This window comes from Pseudomyrmex gracilis, unplaced genomic scaffold, assembly GCF_002006095.1.
Source record: "Pseudomyrmex gracilis isolate BER0280 unplaced genomic scaffold, ASM200609v1 scaffold_61, whole genome shotgun sequence".
Lineage (NCBI taxonomy): Eukaryota > Metazoa > Arthropoda > Insecta > Hymenoptera > Formicidae > Pseudomyrmex > Pseudomyrmex gracilis.
Window position 1 is genome coordinate 290419 of NW_018020645.1, and position 20088 is coordinate 310506.

Here is a 20088-nt window from a genome sequence, read left to right on the forward strand (position 1 = left end):
ATAACTTCTCGCGCAATAATAAAACGAGCAAACTCAGCCGACGCGCTCTCTCTCTCTATCTCTAACTTTGCGAGCCCGAAGTTCCCTTCTTGCCCCGGCGGTGTGTCTCGCCTCAGGCGCACCTCGTTACCTCCGGTCGGGGATCTCTTTTTCGAAAGGCATCTACGTATAGATCGACCGGGAAAACTCGAATAAGAATAAAGTGCCCGGTAATTATTTTCACGCCGCGCGAAACTCGCCCGAGTTTCCATTAAGACCCGGTACCGCGCGAGCGCGAGAAAAAAAAAAAGAGCGATTCTCTTCCAGAGATTACGCCGGATTCAGCGGCGTCCCGCGTCGCGAAATGATTTCCGCTCCACTTAATCCAAACTCATCGCGCGAATCGAGATTTATATCTCGCGACGGTCGTGCGGCAGCGCTGCGAAATTTAAAATCGTGGAAAAAAAAAACTATTGGTCAAAAATATTCCGCGCGTCTTTTATTGGAAACATCTGAAAATTCCGATCGGTTGACTGCGTCCTAAAAAAAAAAAGATTCGTGTGTAAATTGCGCGAAGAGTTCGTTGAGATAATTATTGCGGCAGAGCAGTATTTATATAAAGTTTTGCGTCATATTTTGTGACTTCCTCTTCCAAAGTTATTTATGTAACTTCTGTTCAACTTATCAACTTTTAAAATAATTTTTTATATCCTGTCATATTGGGATTAATTGGGAGTTTAGCGGGTTCAAAAATGTCAAACTTTTTTTTTTTTTTAATCAATAAATTTATTTTTTAAATACTGCCGGATAAGAGACTCTCGACAAACTGTTTTTCCGTGTTTATCGTCGATATCTTATTGAAAATACATTTAAGTAGAGATGCGCCACTTTTTAATCTTCAGCAATAACGTCTTTGATAGAGAAAGAGAGCTTTAGATGTGTAGTACTTAATTAATAAAGTTTCGTTCTTCCTTCGAACAAGCTTTCTCGTTTGCGTGAACTTTGAGCATAGCAGACTTCTTCAAAGAACTGACATCGTCTCATTGAGAAAGTGATAGAGACGTCTTTGTCTAAACCGGCGCCGCTTAATTATTCTCATTATATTCATTCTCGTGATTAAACTTATACCATTCGTGTAATCAAATCTGACACAATTATGCGTGCCAACGATAACTCTCTTTTATTTGTAAATCAAAAACGGCGGTATAAATCTTTTGTATTCGACGCGACGTTTGTGGCAAACACATAAATAAACGCGATAAAATATAATGTATTATTAAAGTAATATTAATTTCCTGATATAAGAGCGATCTTTGCAATATAACGCTCACGAAAATGTCGATGCCGCAAATACTTGCGCGGCATTATTGAAATTGCAGTCAAATTAGTTTTTGCATTGGCTCGTATGTTTCCGTTTATTTGATCAGTTATCTGGCACGTATTGCCTTGATATTAACAATAATAATCAATTTTACGCGTTCCACGCACACACTTTCGCTACTTCGCTATGTTTGCATGAAACCGAGATCAGACAAATATTGCGTCGAGAAAGGATCAAATAGTGACTGTGTGGAAAATGTTGTTTCTCTCGTTAAAAGTGGAAAAACAAAAATATGTTTATAATATTATAAAATTGCTTGAAAGAAGATTCTCAAAAAGTTTCTCTGCTAATAAGCACGATAGTACTTCTACTATCGTACTGTAAAAAAAACTTCACAAAAGTATGTACAATAAGTATGTACAATCACAACCAGAGAGATCTAGATTTATAATTACAAAATCTCTCTCTTTATAAATGTGTGCGCAAAAATTTCTGAACAGAAAATATGCAAAGAAGAAGTTAAAATTAATTTTCCCGAAAATACCTTTATACGCAACTTTAACGACATATTGAAAATTACGCGAGCTAGTACAACATTTCGTTAATTGAGTTTCCGAAAGTGTAAATGGTTCATAAAACCTTGTTTTTCAATTAACTTCATTTCGACTTTGCATTAACGTTATAATTTGGTCGAAAAATCGAGTTGCAAGCGTTACTAAATATCGAGAACAACAAATTGCCATCAAATTATTTTTGCAAAGAAAATTCCGACTTTAGTTAAAAATAAAATTGTTTCTCATTAAAATTTAATATTGCTGAGATACAGAGGCTGAGAGACAGAGCGTGCACGAGCGAGCGCGTCTCGCTAGAGCGAGAAAAAACTGTAGCGAGAGATTCGCGATATTCTGAACGTCGAGGGAAGCGAGAAATTTCGATTTATCGTCGAGATAGAGGGAGCGGAACGCGATCTCTCTTTCGAACGACGTCAGGTCATATTTTTCGGAGGACGAGCGCGGCGACAACTCGGTATAATAAGATGAGATACGTGGCCTGAAAGTTTCGTGTTTCTGCGAGAAACAGTCCGAAAAGTACTCGCGCCGCAAAAGTACCACCGAGAGACTATAATAATCATTTTCCACTGGGACAAGCTCCGAGAGGATGGAAAATATAACGTGACGCAAATACAACGAGAAGAAATCGTAGACACGGGAGACGGAAGGGTAACGTTCCGAGCCGATGCCTGGAGGATATTCCGCATCATTTTCCGCAATGTTTCACTGTCCGTGATTCATCTCACGATCATATATGTAGACCGTCGCGACGCGACGCTCCGTGCCCGTGGCGGCGAATAATCACTTTGAAGCACGACTTTGGAACGACCGTAATCCCTCACTCTCAAGAGAATGTATGACACGACATTTTTCTAAAACCACATGAGTGACACGAAACATTTCTGTTAAATCTAAAAATCGATGAAATCTCAAGTTCAGGACATATATATATAGATATACATATCAAATGAAAGAAGAAAACTATCAAGATCAAATATCAATCGGAGTAACTTTTCTTCGCGTTGTATTCTGAGATTTCATTGATATATATTAATGTACATTGAACTACATTACTTCTGTTCTTTTGATGCTGATATAAGCACTTATATATATATATATACCACAAATAGAAACACTGCTAGCGTCAACATTCAGATCGGAATCAATAACTAAGTCATAGTTACATATAGCTTAAGCCTTCGACATAACTATTACTGATTTCGATCAGAATGTTGACGCTAGAAGTGTTTCCATTTGTGGTTTTATCGATCGGAGGTTTATATGTCAAAACATGCTCTTCGATAAGTAATGTGTCGGTGTTCGCGGGTTTAATTGACGTAAGCGAGATCGGATGTCTGGCAGAGAGAGAGAGAGAGGGAGAGAGAGTGCCGAAGGAATAATTCATGATGAAAATTTTTCCGACGGCTCTCAGCTTACACGTGAAATTCAATACATGTATAATCTTTTACTCTAAAATTAATCACAGCAAATATATGTACATATATATATATATATATGTTCCGCAATTTATAATTTAACATTTTAATAACAATAAATTTTTTAATAGTGATAGATTTTTTAATACTAATGATAATAGATTTTCTATTTATAATATATCGCAACATATCGATTTAGCCAGACGCAAATACGACACGCATATTAAATGAAATGAATTTTTTTTTCGTTTTTTTTCTTTTCAAGCAGAAAAGATTCAAAAAAAAAAAAAAAAATTCTAACCAAGAATCTCGAAAGCTTCGAGAGATTTCATTATTCCAGACGGTCTGTTTTCTTGTACGTACAGCTCTCGGCTTTAGATATCATCGTATGCCACGTAAAGTGAATTGTGATGTTCATTTTTTCAAGCGCGCCGAGACATCTCGGCCATTCCCGACGAGTTGCAAGCGCATTGTCACGCGCGACCACCCCGGTCTGCGACATTTTCCACGTTCACGGTAAAATTTTTTTTGTTCTCCTCCGTACACGTGCCCCCGTATTCACCGATAAGCCGCACGCACGCTGCTTTTATTGCAGGTTCAAGTACTCATGGGTCAACGACTCGCGTTAACTACGACTGATGGCATACACAGCCGTGCCATTACCGCACATACATAAAAAGCAAACGCGAAAAAGTCTATAGCTCGTCTCCCACCCCGTATCCGCGACCGTAAGTCGAGATGCCGATTAGAAGGTGAAGTCGTTTTGTTTGAAGAATATTGCTGTACGCTAATTAGCGTGCAACAGTGCGTGTGAGAACGATCGCCCTCTCGTGGGACATGCACGACACGTCTCCTGTATACAGAGGGAAAATAAATATCGCTACCGCGCTGTTATTAACGATTAATGTGTCACGGTGTTCACCTAGTCGTGAGTCTGATCTTAACATTGTGACGGCGCGTGACGCGATATTTAGCGAAAATACAAACAACGGAATTTAAATTTGTAATAATACTTTATATCGGTATGCACACAAAAACTGACAACAAGAGAAAACTGTATTATTTCATGACCTTCCGCTCTGATGATATCAACTTCCCGACAACTCGGAAATTACCTTAACTAATCGAATAAAACAGCGAACTGTGTTGGTGGCACGCTGCGTTAGTGAAATTTTCAGAGATAAACTAATAATTCTAAATGTTATTTACAAAAGTATGTCGTCCGGTAAGTTTATTTCAATATAAATAAACTTGTGAAAATAGACAAAATACGCCGTGCTTACAAAAGCATGTGTCCCGATTTATTTCTGGCTCGCATATAATAAATAGCAAACAACGCGAGTAAGTAAATATTCCAAGAATTCTCATAATAAAACGCGTTCCACTTTTCGAATAGTAGCGCATTGAAATAAAAAAAGGAAAACGAGAGACAGAAAAGAGAGAGAGAGAGGGGAGGAAGAAGAGAAGAGAGAGAGAGAGAGAGAGAGAGAGAGAGAGAGAGAGAGAAATGAAAAAGAAAACTGTAAGAAATTCAAAAAAGTTTATCTAAGCTATACGCTGACTCTAAAATGTCGAGAAGTTTTTGTAAAGCTTCTCGCAAAACTCCGTGAAAATGATAATGCAAACATTTTTGCGGAGACTTTTGGTACGCATTTAGCTAACGGCAACAAAAGTTCAGGATTTGTGCAAGAACTGTGAACGGAATAAGGCAGAAAACTGTGACATTCCGCGAATTTTCTCGAGTATAATAAAATATAATAAGTTTAACTCGTTTTGTGAAAATAGCTTTGTTAAGATTCTTTCATCACGTAGCACTTAATCTCTTCTTCCTGCTTCCTGCTAGACGCTTCTGACAATCCTGTCGAGAGAATCACGAAAAGTCTCCTGTAATGTTTGCCGAGCGTAAATCTGCTAAGCCACGGGTGCGTTTCCAGAAGATTAACTTGCCGTGATCCTGTAATATCGTGAGATCCTGCGAGAGAAACACCTTTGCGCCCCGCGATGACTATCTCGCAGCGTCTTATCCAATTAGCATGTTTTAGTCCGAGAGAACCTCAATGAGCAAGTTGCGAGATCGTAATGAAAGTGAATTGATTACATGTTTTATTTAAAAAGAGAAAGCTATTGAAAAGAAAAAAAAAAGAAAAAAAAACAAAGGCCGGTATTTATAGACAAATCTTATATTTAAGATCTCGTCTTAAGTTTTATCTTCAAACGCTCTGCAGCCAATAAAACTACTTATACACTATTTGAAGATAAATTTAAGACAATCTCAATACAAAATCCGACTTTGAATACCAAAAAAAAAAAAAAACTTCAAGCAACTGAAGTTTTTGTTTCAAATTCACTAGTTTTTATTCATAAAAATGCATTTGTATGATTTACGGCAGTTTACAAAGTTACCCAAGATTTATATGTTGCTTTGAAGATTTATGAATCATTATCTCTTTAGTTCGATGAAAAAGATAATCTCAGGTACCGATAAAATAAGAAACGTCTATGAAACGTTCGCGTTAAGTGACTTTATCGTGACTTTCCGTTTAATATATCGGCGAATACGCGATGTCACGTAAATATTTGACGATCAGAAGCGGAAATATTTCCAGACGTCTCTGCATTTTTCGTATTGTCGTTCCAACTTATAAGAGATTATACTCCAAAGTTGTACTGTTATATTGGATTTTCCTACACGAGAGATAAACTGTAGGCGCGCAGAAAAATGGGTTTTATATTTATTCACGACAATGAAAATACGAAAATGAAACATTAAAATGTTACGTTATGTGATACATCCGTAACGGAGTCAAAAATCGAAGCTATCGAAATGATATAACAGTCGAGAGGTCGCGCTAAACTCTGTCGTTTCATTCACGCCTGTTCGAGCACGCTACTTTCTCCCTCCCTCCCCCTCGTCTTTTATCATCTCGCACACGAAGCGATGGTAATTGCTTGAATTTCCGTGACCCTCGCGTAGATGAGCATTGCCAAGCGCTAGGTAGGCATCGCGCGCTAGCGGAGACAAGCGTTTAATTTACCTGGACCAAGTTCGCGCGCGCGCGCCAAGTCCTTGTCGCAGTCCGTGGCGCCGAATGAAATTGCGAAAGTTGTTCGTCTAGAACGACAATGGCGCAAACGAGGTGTGAAGCGAGGCTATGAAATATAACGGCACACGATGGCGACGAACGACTACGACGACAACTAGGGAGGCCTCTCAATGATGACTTTTTTCACCGCGCGCATCGTGTGTGCAACATCGTGATGATCAATATCGAGCGACGATTTCTCATCTGCGAGATCAATGTGTGCATATATTTGAAAAGAAGAAACGTTTTATTCGCGCACGAATACACCATCGACAGCATTGGTCGACTTAGGCCGAGATATGAATAATGCATACGATAAATTTGCGTCGCACGCATGCAAGCGCCCCGGTAATTCCATTAGCAGCACCCATTTTATCGTCCGATACCGTGGATTCAATTGAGTAACTCTTTTCACATCGCCAAGTGTCGCGTTCCGTTATTTTCTAAAACACACCCTACGCTACTGCGAGCGTACAAGTAGCACCGGTACGTGATCTCGATATATTTCTCGCACACCATAAACGTAGCGCGGAGCACGTGTTAACAACAAGTTCACTGACGCCTATTTTGTTGTTAAAATATACTTTGCTTATCTCGAAATTATTTTATTTTATTTAATTAATTAATTTTATTTTTTATTTTTTTTATTATTATTTTTTTTATTTTTTGATGAAAATATTCACAACGCAATAAAAACCATTTTATTTCTTTTATCATTTTTTCCTTTAAACGTTAAAAGAGGGTGTTTCATCGCAGAAGCGAGCTGTGATAAAACAAAAATACATTATATTGTAATATTAACAACACAATGCTGCTATATCAAAGCACCACACAAGCCACGTGTTATTATTCGACGGTAACTTTGTGAATATAAACAGAATATGTTGTTACAAAGCTTGACTGTTATCATACGAAATGCTGCAAATATATAACACGCACGCTTATTTTATATGAAACACCTGTGTCGCGCATCGATATACGATACATGCGCTAAGCAACCGTCTAAAGTTACTTTGTTCCGCATAGGCGCTATACATATTGCGGCATTAGAAAATTACTGCGCACCGTTGCAATCGTTACATGATACGCCACATGTATAAATGGCATTAAAAAAAAAAATAAAAAAAAAATAAATTTCATATTAACGTCATTGACGTTTTTTTTTTTTCATTTTGTATCAGCAAGAGAATATATGCTGTTTTTACTTTTTATGTGACATAATAATTTATGATTTATACGTCACAGGAGATGGTACCCTCATTATTCATGTGCGACGTAAATTAACCGTTTCTTCTTTTCTTTAAGACATACATTAATCATTTTAATTAATCGATAAAAACGACAAGAATATATACTTTTATTACTTTCTCTCCATTTACTCCGAGATGCATATCGATTTAAAATTTGAAATAATATATTTACGAACTTTATGCGCTCGCACACGCGCTACAAACTGTTGAAATTTGTGTTTCATTATTTCTGCTCTTGCATGTAAATATGTCCCATATATATATGTAAATAATTAAATATTCTTTGTCAAATGTCGCGAACACGATTCTTTGTATATTAATTTAAAGTGTCATTTAAGCTGTCCGTCACTAATGCGTTCATTTCAATTTGAGAGAAAGACATATATGTTAAATATTATATAATACTCTATTAAATATTATATTCCAAAAGCGAATATTTTATACATATATTACATATATGCATAGTCGCGAATTGCTACATATTTTTTCAGATATTTTCACATAATACTGAATAGCCGTATCATATGTTCTTTTCATCTCTCTCTTCTCACTCTTTTTTATCTCATTTCATAAGAAATTCAATATTTTAATGAATTTTATTATAAGCTCCTAATAATTTTACCCTTGATAATGTTTTTCTTCTTCTCACTTCATCGTAAGAATTATTACACATTATTCCCTTTGTTGCATTCATTGCAAACGCAATTAGTGTCTGTTTCAGCTAATTTTGTTGATAATGCAAAAATAACCGAACCGGCTGTTTGTACAGAATTTTGTTTTTGCGTAAAGTGTAAACTGATGACTTTGTTTTTGCGCACATTCCATTAAATTCTAATTAACACACAATCGTGTTACAAAAGAAATGTATTGTTTGAAGAGAAATTAAAGCTATCGCGCACAGTGGGAAATTGAAAATTTCGTTTTTTCGAGCAGCATAGCAAATTTTTCACCCAGCTTATTTAAATGCTCGTGCAAATAAATGACAGAAACTGCAATTTTGCAACAACAAAAAAAAAAAAAACAAAGGATTATATCGGGAATAATTGCGTTTCTCGCGTTTCTATATATATGCGCCTATATTTACCATCATCAAAAAATTGAAAAATTATAAATCATCCGCCCTTCTCAGTTTACATCGAGAACATACGGGGGTGAAGGTATTGTACGGGTATCACAGCAAACACAGCAAACAATCGACTTCCTCCTCTTCGTTTACGAAGCGCAAACATGAGCCATAAATCTCTACATTTCTTTCTCCTATCTCTCCTCTCGTGCTCTTTGACTAGAACAGCAGTCGTAAATCTTTCTTCCTTTTTCGAATGGCAAATGTCGCAAATCCAATTAACGTAATTAAACCGAATCTTAATTATCTTAGGCGGTGCTAGTAAATGAGATTTCATCTGTGTCATGAAATATCGGTTCGTTACTTTTGAGATATTAAATAGCCCATTTTCATATTAAAGAATCTCGCATGTATGTAAATGGATCACAAGTGTGACAAAAATGTTGTCTAAAAAAGTACCGATTTAATATTATTAATTTTTGAAAAAAAACGTCATACTAATACTAATGAGAGAGAGAGAGAGAGAGAGAGAGAGAGAGAGAGAGTGAGAAAACAAGTTAAATACATAATGATGATTTCTGTCACTAAATTACACTCGAGATTAAAAATAACACACTGGGGAAACGCTGAGAATCCGCACGAGCGACATAAACAAGATCACACATTGATGACAACTTCTAAATATAATATTGTCGCGTATCTCATTCATGATTTCAGGTGCTTTTTCGCTATTTCCCCACGGTCACCTAACTCGGCGAGATCACGCCACAAAGTCATCCACTTTCCTCATCGCGGACGCTGGTCATGCAAAGACATCGGAAAAGTAATTACCTTCCGTGCACATGAAGAGTATGGCAGCAATCGAGAGCCTCGCTTGCCATCTCAGAGCCATTTCCGCGACTGTTTCTGGAGACGTTTGCACTTTGATACTGAAAAGATTCACATCATCCACATGAGATCGCTTCTATCACCATCCACCACTCACATGACACAAAATAATGTTTTTCTCTTCCCTCTCTCTCTCTCTCTCTCTCTTTTTCTTTCTATATATTTCTTTTCTCTTGAACACTTTATTTCGTTATGACCTTTGAACCGCGCACTGCTCACAATCGCATTTGCGGCGAAACGATATCGGCGGCTTATCAGCCGATTAGTTTGAGATTTCAATCCGTTTGCCGCTCACTACGCGCGATCGACTCAGAGAAAGATAAAATACCGGGGGATAACAGCGGTTTAACCGGAGCTTTTCTCTCTAAGACACACAATCTGGTCCGTCGCCGCGAGGGTGCATACACTTCTACAAGATGAGTATCCCTTGTAGCAACCGCCACGTAGACGATAACGCGTCCGGAAATGATTATGGCGAAACTTTCGACAGGCGGTATGCCGCGTGCCGCGAAACTTTCCACCTATCGTCCACTTCGCTTGCACACACTGCTCGTGCAAGGTCCTCGACCTGTCGCGCTTCTCCACGCGCGAATTCGACACGACAGTTTCTTCGGGGTCGTTGAAGATTTTCGCGGAGTTGTGAGCCACATAGCGATACGCGACGGTCGAGAAAACACAACCTAAGTAAGTTCTCGACGATCGATAATTATCGTCGAAGCTATATCGATCGATTGCGCGCGATTCCGCCGGTTTGAAAGTAACCGCTGAGAGCTAAGACTCTCGTGTGCACTTTCGTTCCGTCGCTTGCGATTACTGAAGATCGCGTAGTCAGTGGTCGCAGGGAGGTTCTCTCAGTTCATCGTGAAACTTTCATATCCACTCACGTACATTTCCACTCTTTCGCGACGATTAATAATTCACCGTCTCGGAAATTGTTTTCTCTTTACGGGTTTGCCGTTTGTCTTCTTTTTTTTTTCTTTTTTTCTTCTTTTTCTTTTTTTCTTTTACTTCCGCCTTTCTCGTTGACTCCTTCTCTTTGCCGCGTCGATTACGTTACGACGATCAACTCGAAACTCCACCCTCCGCGGTTTTTCATCATGTTCGATTCTCGCCACGCGAGAAGTTCAAAACGCCGCGCTATCTTAAAAAATCATCCGGGCGATTGTTCGTGTACGCGACATTGTATATAACATAACGGTGTACACGCACCACGTCTTGTTTCGGTGGCAGATTTACCCTGACTGGGAGATACTCGGCCGTGGGAGCATGCGCGTTTCCGATCCACCCCCCTGTGACGATGGGAGCGCGCAGAAGATCCACGGATGCACTCACACACGTAGAAACACACGCCGGCGCACACACCCTCGCGCTCTTGCTCCAGGCAGGAGAGAACGTCGACACACATTCGTTCAGAAGCGGGCACGCACATGCACACGCACACGTGTGCATGTGTGTGGTAAGAGAAACCTCTCCTTCGTCACTCCCTCTCTCGCGCTTCTCACCCTTTCTCCTTATCCTCCAGGACGTACGGCACTGTGTGTCACGAGCAGAAACTGTGGCAGGGCGTGCAAGGAGTGCAGAATCAAGGTACGAAATCTACGATACACTTAGAAGAGAGACGCTGCGATGGGCTTAAAGATTTACTCGCGTCTTCACATACTTGTCAATCCAATCACGAATATATGACTAACCCTCTCCTCACTGTCGTCGAGCTTTGAGAGATTTCTTCTAGCCGACATATGAAAAGTTCCGGTGACGCGGAGAAAATCGCTAGACTTGAAAATTGATTCCTGATATTCTAATTTTCAAAATCTCTCTTAAGTTATAGAATCTTCGTACAGCTAACGTAAAATCGCATCGATAAAAAGTGACAAAAAAATATTTAAAAAACTATTAGACAAGTTGAAGAAAGAAAGTCGAGGAATCTAAGTCTGTCATTATTAAATATCTGAAATATTTCACCTTTTATCTATAAAATTTGATAGCGATCGGGAGTAAAACTACACTGTTTTTTTTTTTATTTTTAAAGACAAACACGATCTTAAATAAAACACGATTGTTTATAAATTTACAAATTTAAAACTGTTTTTTATTAGATATTTTCACAAAGTAATAGTTTATAGCGCGCTTGTTTAAATTTACTACTTTGATAAAAAAAAAATTTTGATTACATTTCATACACCTGTACCTGTATCGAGCGTATAAAATTCAGGTGTTCGTTTTGATTTTATGTTTCAATACAAAGAACCCCGGCGCAAAATTGTAAACACTAACTTTGGATACTATCAGTTTAAAACAACTTGCTTCCTGTTACTCACAACTTTAGTTTTACACATGTGTTTATTATACTTTTTTAAATCTTTTTTTATTTTTGCACGTGAAAATATTGTTTCGCGCTCTTTGTATATATTTGCGAGTATGTTTGTATTCTTCCGAGAGAAATGCCGATTCTCCTAAATATCGCAAGAAATTGAAGCTGTCTTTAACCGAAGAATACGAGACTTCGGAAATGCAAGTAGTAACACGAACTCGAGCAACGAAAGTAGTTCAGCTAAAAAAGAAACAGGAATACGAATTATAAAGAAACAGGTAAATACGAAAAGAAACACGTTGCAGGAATACAAAATAATACGTATAAAAGTTTCAGAGTATTCTTAAAAAGTCGTGCGCCATACGTGCCCGATCGTGGAATCGCACGAAGATACAAGTGCCTTCGATCTACATCCGAAAAGTATGCTTGCAATGTTTTTTTCGCTTTGTTGCGCACGAATGCATAAAATAAACCTTAGATCAACATGGAAAAAATATTGTTGCAAAAATAATTTTTTTTTTTTTTTCGACGATATGTAAATTAAATAACTTGCGTTTGGTTTTAACACAGATCGCGTGTAAACGTACAAACAAAGACCATGATGACAATGAAATGTCAACTGATGGAAATTCTGTTTCGCCAAAAGCGTAATACTAGGAAAGAGTATTGAGTGGAACTAATCGTACTATCAGCGATCCAATTGATACGGGCGGATACGTCAGCCGCGTTTTTAAAGTATGTCATCGATACATGAACTTTTTGCGCGAAAATGTATATTGGTAATTTTGAAAATTGCTCGTATTTTTATTTCGCCGGCTATATCGATCCGTGGTCGTGACGGGGCGTTATTTTTGCACGGTGAAGCAACATTGAAAAATACCGGCGTAAATTCTTATCGCGGAGAGATGCAAGAAACGTGGTTTAAATTAAGAAGGATTTTTCGAAAAGCAGTCGATCGTCAGTAAATTAATGCATAAGCAATAAAATCGACAACAATATATTGCAAACAAGTACTTTTGCAATATTAAAATACGTATAATTCACAATTTACAAAATTATTATAATAATAACTATTGTTTATATCAAACTGAAATTTTTACTATATAATAATCTATCAACAAGAAATCAGTTTATTAATTCGATTTCTTATACGCGGTTAACATTTCTCTTGATATTCAGCAGTGCATCGTCTTCGACGATCTTCTCGTTCGGCGAAACGATACGTTTTCTACATGCGTTTCGCATTTCGCAACTCGTGAGAAGAATATCGGAACAGCTTGCGTATCGGGAATATCGAGTGATCTAATATTTTATTACGATGTCAGTAATTTCGATGATAATATTCTCAATATATCTCACAAGGACGACGGTGCAACGCGCGTAGGGAGCGTAGACGAAGTTAGCCGCGTGTACGCGCGAGCGCACAAATGACGTCATGCGATTCAAACCGTCGCTTGTCAGTTCACGTTGTACATTACCGGGGTAGCGTACGACATTGGAATTGCATCTACATTTTCGCGTCTTCTTGTCTATCCTGAACTACTTTCGCGTACAAGTGAATATCGGGAGTGTCGAAGGTGACGAAGCGAATAACGGGCGATTGTTTTGATTGTTAATTATGTTGCAAGTAGCGTGTTCAATAACAATAAACTTTTATTGCATAGGAATGTACGTCGTTGTGCGTCTAGTAGTTTTCGATTCATCAAACCTCGCTGTTCATCGATCCATTGTTGATGTATTTGATCATCAAGTACGGACTACCCGGTTTGTTGAAGATCGAAGAGTATTAAAAGAGACTTAGCACATTCATTAGCATTTCATGAGATAGCAAAAGTGATGTTTCTCGGTAAGCACAGTCTGCGTTTTATTATGATAATAATTTTTATGTAAAAATATACTTAAGTGATTTATTACTATGTTGTCCAAATCAGTTTTGAGAGGATCGCAAGATTGTAGTTATTACATATAACTTACTCAAACGTAAAACAAAATTATAATACAAATAAAATTCGTAACACTTGGAAAGATATAATAAAGAAAAAAATTCACGTTTTTCATCCTGTTCGTTAAATAAAAACACACAGATTTACTAAAAGTTTAAAGTTCCAAATCCGACATTTGTTTATGCGGAACGTGCTCACCCGATTTACCACGTAAATTTGCCACGATTCACAACTTTTAACTGGTTTACCGCGTCGCGACAAAATGGAAGTAAATATCGCGGGAGATTTTCCAACCGTTATTCGACGCGACTTAACGCGGCCCGAATTGAGGGCCACGTATTGAAAAATACTTCATCGTTTGATTTACGTTTGCGCGTATCATCGCTTTTAAGCTGCCAGTAGTAATCAGCCGAACGCGACCGGCCACCGCCATTTCCCTCGATAGCGCTTTTTCACTGTGTGAAAACGCTCTGAAACTTTTACTTCCCATTTGGTGCAAATAGAGATCTGCCATCCCGATTCGCGTACGTATTACAACCATTAACGTTTTCAGTCGTGGATATTGTTTGTGTTCGAATGTTTTGTAGAAACAACAGTCAAAGAAAGCAAGCGAGATGTTCTATTAAGAAATAACTCAATAAATTGTAATCAAATATAAAATTATTCAACACAGAAATGTATATCATATATATTGTATACAGCTCTGTGCATAGTTTTGCTTAGTATACATAACAGATTTAATGATAAATCGTATATATTTGAGATGGTACATGATGCATAATGAATGTGTATAGATCGGCAACATTTCTAGTCTTAGTAAATATTCGAACATCCGTGATAAGGTCAGCACAGAGGCTTTGAATATTAACTCACGTCTCCATTTTGCATGTCGACGCGATCGTGGATATATTCAGGCTTTGGGCGAGCCTAAACGATCATGCGATATTGCAGTATGTCAGTGGTTGCAGCACTAAGGTGTGTATCCGCATGAAAGTACATCATATGTTGTCATGTAAAATACGTAACGTTACGTACTTGCAAGTGATGCTGCTTATAGCGATAGATACATGCATCACTACTTCCGTAAGATAAAAAATTTACGATCTACGACAGATACGTGTATGGGCAAGTAATATTTTCAATATTCTGCAACTGCAATAAAAAGAAATTGTTTTTTAACTTTTACACGTGTACGTGTGTGCGATATAAAAACTTGTGTCCTTTTCCGACGTAAATTTTGCAGAACGATCTCGATAGAAATTTTATTTAGTAGAAAAAAAGAATGAAGAGTTAATTAAACAATTGAAATAAAAAGAGAAAGAGAGAGAGAGAGAGAGTGAAACGTTTCTGTTAGTATGTTTATACCGATTTCTAATGTAAATTTGTATTTGTTGAAATACAAGTTTAATTATGATAATTCCCGCGCAATATATATTCTACGGTGTGGACTTCGATATACTTTTTTATAATCTCACATGAAACTGTGTTGTCCATGAAATTTTTAATTTAATTCAATCTCATTAATTTTTACCGCACGTATATGTTACTTTATTCGCACAAAACACGCGCATGCTTTAAACACAATTTACCCCTTCATTACTACATAAATAGAGGTTAAAGGAGGTTCTGAATTTCGTAATAAAAGCACGTCACACATATGAAACGTGTCAATGATTATTCAAACGAATTTCTGTTCAAAATTCGTTCTCTTTCTCTTGAAAACAATATATTTTATTTAAAACGACAAACGCCAATAAAGAAAGCGCGCGTAATCGGAGTGACATTTATACCGGGGGCCATGTGGCAAGCAAATCGACGCCCTCAATTTGCCGTCATTATCGGTAAATAATTAAACATTTGCGCGCGCGCCGCGAGGGTTGACACACAGAACGTGCAGCAGACGTATTTTCGCTCGGCTGGTCGTCGGTTTAGTTCGTTTGCGGTAGTCATAAAGAAAAAGGGTACGGTTCGCGCATTAATCTCTCTCCCTTTCTCTCTCTCTCTCTTTCCTTTTTCCTCTTTCTCTCTTTCTCTCTTTCCTTCCTTCTCTTTCCGTTATCAAATTGTGTGTGCTCACCGTGAATTCAATTCCGTGCTGCCGTCGAAGCCGCGAAGACGGCTGTGGTGTGGAGTGTACGATACGCATCGCGACATATATCGGATATGAGCTCGTTTCAGACGCTGATCGCGCGAAGGCGTGACCACGAAGGCGGACGTTTGCTCAAAAATAAAGTGAGAGAGAGAGAGAGAGAGAGAGAAAAAGAGAAAAAAAAATAGGAATGTGTCCCGCTCGCGGGATGACGTACAGACCTTCCACCCTTTCCACCTCTCGGCAGGTTATAAATAACGTCTCGCGTGACGGGACCGTACCTTGGCGAGCGGGACCATTCATCAGCTGCGCCTCGCACGTGAACGCTCCGATAACGACTCGTCGGCGCGGCGCGACGCGGAGAGTCGATCGTTTACTACGAAAGACACGCCGATCGACGAATCCGTCCGTCCGTCCGTCCGTCCGTCTCCCGTCGCGCGCGCTCGATGTGATTTCGCGCGATCTTTCAGTGCCAGGTCATTTGGCGCGGTTCTGCCGATAGCGGAACGCAAACTAGGTTGGCCGCCGCCGTTAAGATAGCGCCGTCGCATTGCGCGATGTAGATGCGTTCGTTTACCGCTGCATCCCCCGGATGAATGATGACGATCGCTCCTGAGAAGATTTTGCTCTTGACTACATTTTTCCGTCGCCGCGCGTCAATCTCCGTAATTCTTCGTTACGATCGTGACAATCCTTCGTGAAGATTCTTCACTTTTTTTCCGGATGATTTCAGTTGTTTCATCTTCCTTCTTTTCGTTTCCATAAAACACTTCTCGGTTCACAATCTATGAGTAATTAGCAGAGAGAATATAATTAGTTTTTTTTTTTTTCGTTTTCTTAAGAACGTGTGTTAAAAGTTTCGCGCTAAAAAGTTTACTTTAGATCAAAAAATCTATGTCTGAAAAGTTTTTTTTGTGAATTATTATAAATCTGTTCAAATAAATACCGAAAACGTCGAAGGCGGAACGAACAGTTTGCAAGTTATACGAGCTCTATCGAAAATTTATGGTTCTTCTTCTTGAAGCAAGTTTCGGAAAGAGTAAACAGATAGTAAAACTTTATTCTTTAATAACTTTGCAGTGTGGTATTTACTCTAAGAGATTTGTAATATTTAGGTGAGATGATTTAGCGCAAAACACTTAATAACGAAAAGTTGGACGTATCTGACGAATGATAATCTTCTCACAGCCGCGTCGCTGAAGAAAAAAAAAATCGATCTCGCGTTAGTCGAAGTGTGCGCGATAAGTGAAAAACGGCTCGTTAAATCTCTGAAACAGCTCGTTACTTTACCAGTAAAAACTTCTTCTGCGCAATAGCGCATAGTGTTCCTTCTTCAAAAAATATTCATACGATCTTTCCGAACGGCAGGTAACGGCAGGTAACACGTTATTCTTTCCGTTCTCTTTTAACGCTCTCGAAAATCATCCCGCCCGGGATGGGCGTGAGTAATCGGACGTGGTAACGAAGTCGTTATTCTCAAAAGATTGCTCCTCCACCATAATCTTTAGGAGCTAATTCATTCTCCGCCAGAGCACCCGCTAATTTCGGACCATACCGCAACGCAAGTACGGAGCGATTATACCCTTAAGGGGCGACGTTAGCTTGAAGAAAAGTGTATAAAATTCTGCCGCGGGCTCCGCAGCTCGCAGATAAACCTGGGCGATAGCTGTTTACCTCGACGTGTGTACGTGTGTATGTGTGTACGTGTTATTCAGCGTATACACCCGACCAGCCGCGAGTTCGAAGTTAGAGGTAAACTTGGTACGCTCACGGCATCGAGTAACGGGTGTACGTACCCGGGAGAGAGTGATGTAAACGCTTGTCTCTAGCTCAACGACCTCATTTTTTCGCGAAACATGACTGCAGCACGCTAAGATTTCCGATATTTCGAAATTAGCGCCGATAAAGCGCGCGCTTGTCCACCGCCACCGTGCGGTTCACGTGTTGTCTTATCGGCTTGGCTGCGTCAATAGCTTCGCGTGAAATTGAAAATACCGACGACGGTGACAGAAAAAATACGCCGTCATGCGCCGCGATAAACGGATTTCTCGCCCTCTTTGGGGAAAAAAAAAAAATGTTTGTAATCGCGTTTCCAGCTGGACGTCGCGTCGCCAGGTGAGAGAGATAATTTTCGCGATAATTTCAAACGAAAAAACGCTTATGCGCGCTAGTGACATTTTGGAATTATGTTTCGATGGCTCGCGAAAATTGATGCCAAGAATTTAAGTGCTGAATTTAATTATGCAGTTGTACGTATATCGATAAAGACGTTGAATATCTGTTTGAATAAAAACAGTTTTTGACTAAATAAAGTTTTTTGACTATTCATGTTCGATAAAATATTCTTGTTTGTTTCGCGTGATGTGTCTTTTCGATCGGAAGTTATTGGATATACGAAAACCAAAGTGGGAACCGATAGGAATTGTAAAAAAATACAAATTAAATCGGATTGAAAGATAAATTGAATAGAAATTAAAAAAATTATTCTCAAAGAAACTGGATACAATGCGAATCACATGAAAAAATTTAATTAATAACGCCAGAAATGAATAAGGTTCAAAACTAGAGAGATGTAGAGGTAATTATAATTAAATTTTAATATTATAAAATTCCTATACACACTTTCTTATTAAATTTTAATATGTATATGTTATACAAATATTAATTCTCTAACTCTTTTTTTTCTATTGCTGCCAACTTTGTTATTTTTAAAGTAAATTGTTCGTTAAAATTTGATTTGTTTTCAAATTTTCTTTGCTTTGTACTGCAAATTTAACAAATTGAACAAATGTAACAAATTGAACAAATGTAACAAATTGAACTAATGTAACAAATTGAACTAATGTAACAAATTGAATTAATTTTATTATACGAAAATTGAAACGTTCCGTTTGTATATTTGTCGGATATTTTGACTAAGAGTTTCTCACGTACTTTGAACCGAAGTTATCTATATAAACTAAACAGCCAGAGTTCGCAAGATTATAGTTGAAACATGCGCGACCCTCAAGTTGTCCGTGAGTGCGGATTTAGGTAGAGATCTCGGTTGAATCGAAAATTTTGACAGCCAGCTAAAACGAGATAGTTACGTACGGTTCGCTGCTTGTATTTGCGGTTAATGCCGAACATAGTTTAGCATTACACCAGAGAAATTGAATGTAAGTGTGAGTTCTCGCGCATATACATAGAAGCAAAACTAGTAATTATTATATCACACGCACTGCGATTATGCCGAAGCTTTTACACAAATTTAAAAAAAATTTAAACGTATTCTTGTTTTTTAGTACATAACTTTTCAACAATTGTTTCTTTATTGAAACATAAATTCTTGTTTAAAATAATTTTCTTTCAAAAAAAAAAAAAAAAAAAACCAGAGAAAAGAGAGAAAATATATTTTAAAAGACTCGTAGCAATTTCAGAGAAACGATTCAAATGTCAAACTCAGAACTGAAAGTTATAGAGGAATATCGATGGCTGTAACTTCGCACAATCACATCAAAATCCCGATTACTCGAAGGAAATATTTGAGACACGTCTCTCAAGCTCTGAGTCAGTTTAGCCATTTGCTGGACTTGGAACAATGGTCTTCGGTTGCCATTCTCTTTTGCTTAGTCGACCGAGTGGGGCCAGTTGATAGAATTACTCATGCTTACAATGACCCGCTTGTTACCGAAGTTATGTCACGATAGATTTGTTCTCCGTATGCCGATTCGCAAGTCCACGGGAAAACGCAGCTCTCTCTCTCTTTCTCTCTCTCTCTCTCTCCGGCGTATGATTCCGTCAAAGGGTCGCTTATTTAAGAGAAGTTCTCGCGCGGAGAGTTTCACTGCTACGACCGTCGTGCTCTCGCCCGGTCTCTCACTTGACGGTCCGAAATGTTACGCGGGTATTCAGCTTGTTAACCAATCAGAGAACTCGTCGAGTAGTTTGCTCCGCTTTCTGCGTAGGATTCGGCTCTTTAGCCGGGAATCCCACGAGGAATCGATTCCTGTCCCTCTTTGTGCGCCAGTATTGTACTCGTTCATTGTGCTAGTTGTACGTTGCGAGAAAGAAGAATCTTCTTCGAGATGCTTTATTAAGCTCTTTTCACGCGAATGCTTCTCGCAGTGTGCGTGAGTATAATAACTCCTCTCTCTTAGCGATACCACGATGCTGTTTAATAAGATGAGAAACC

The 20088-nt window shown here is 38.5% G+C and overlaps 1 protein-coding gene across 1 annotated transcript in view; it reads right to left on the bottom strand.

Moving 5' to 3' along the window:
* Window positions 1-10795, bottom strand: part of LOC109854218 (cell adhesion molecule 2-like) — a 34310-nt gene extending 23515 nt beyond the window's left edge. Inside the window, exon 1 of the mRNA XM_020427099.1 lies at window positions 9515-10795. Coding sequence (XP_020282688.1) covers window positions 9515-9575 — 61 coding nt within the window. The 5' untranslated portion in view covers window positions 9576-10795. The remainder of the gene's footprint in view (window positions 1-9514) is intronic.
* Between the last annotated feature and the right edge of the window lie 9293 nt (window positions 10796-20088).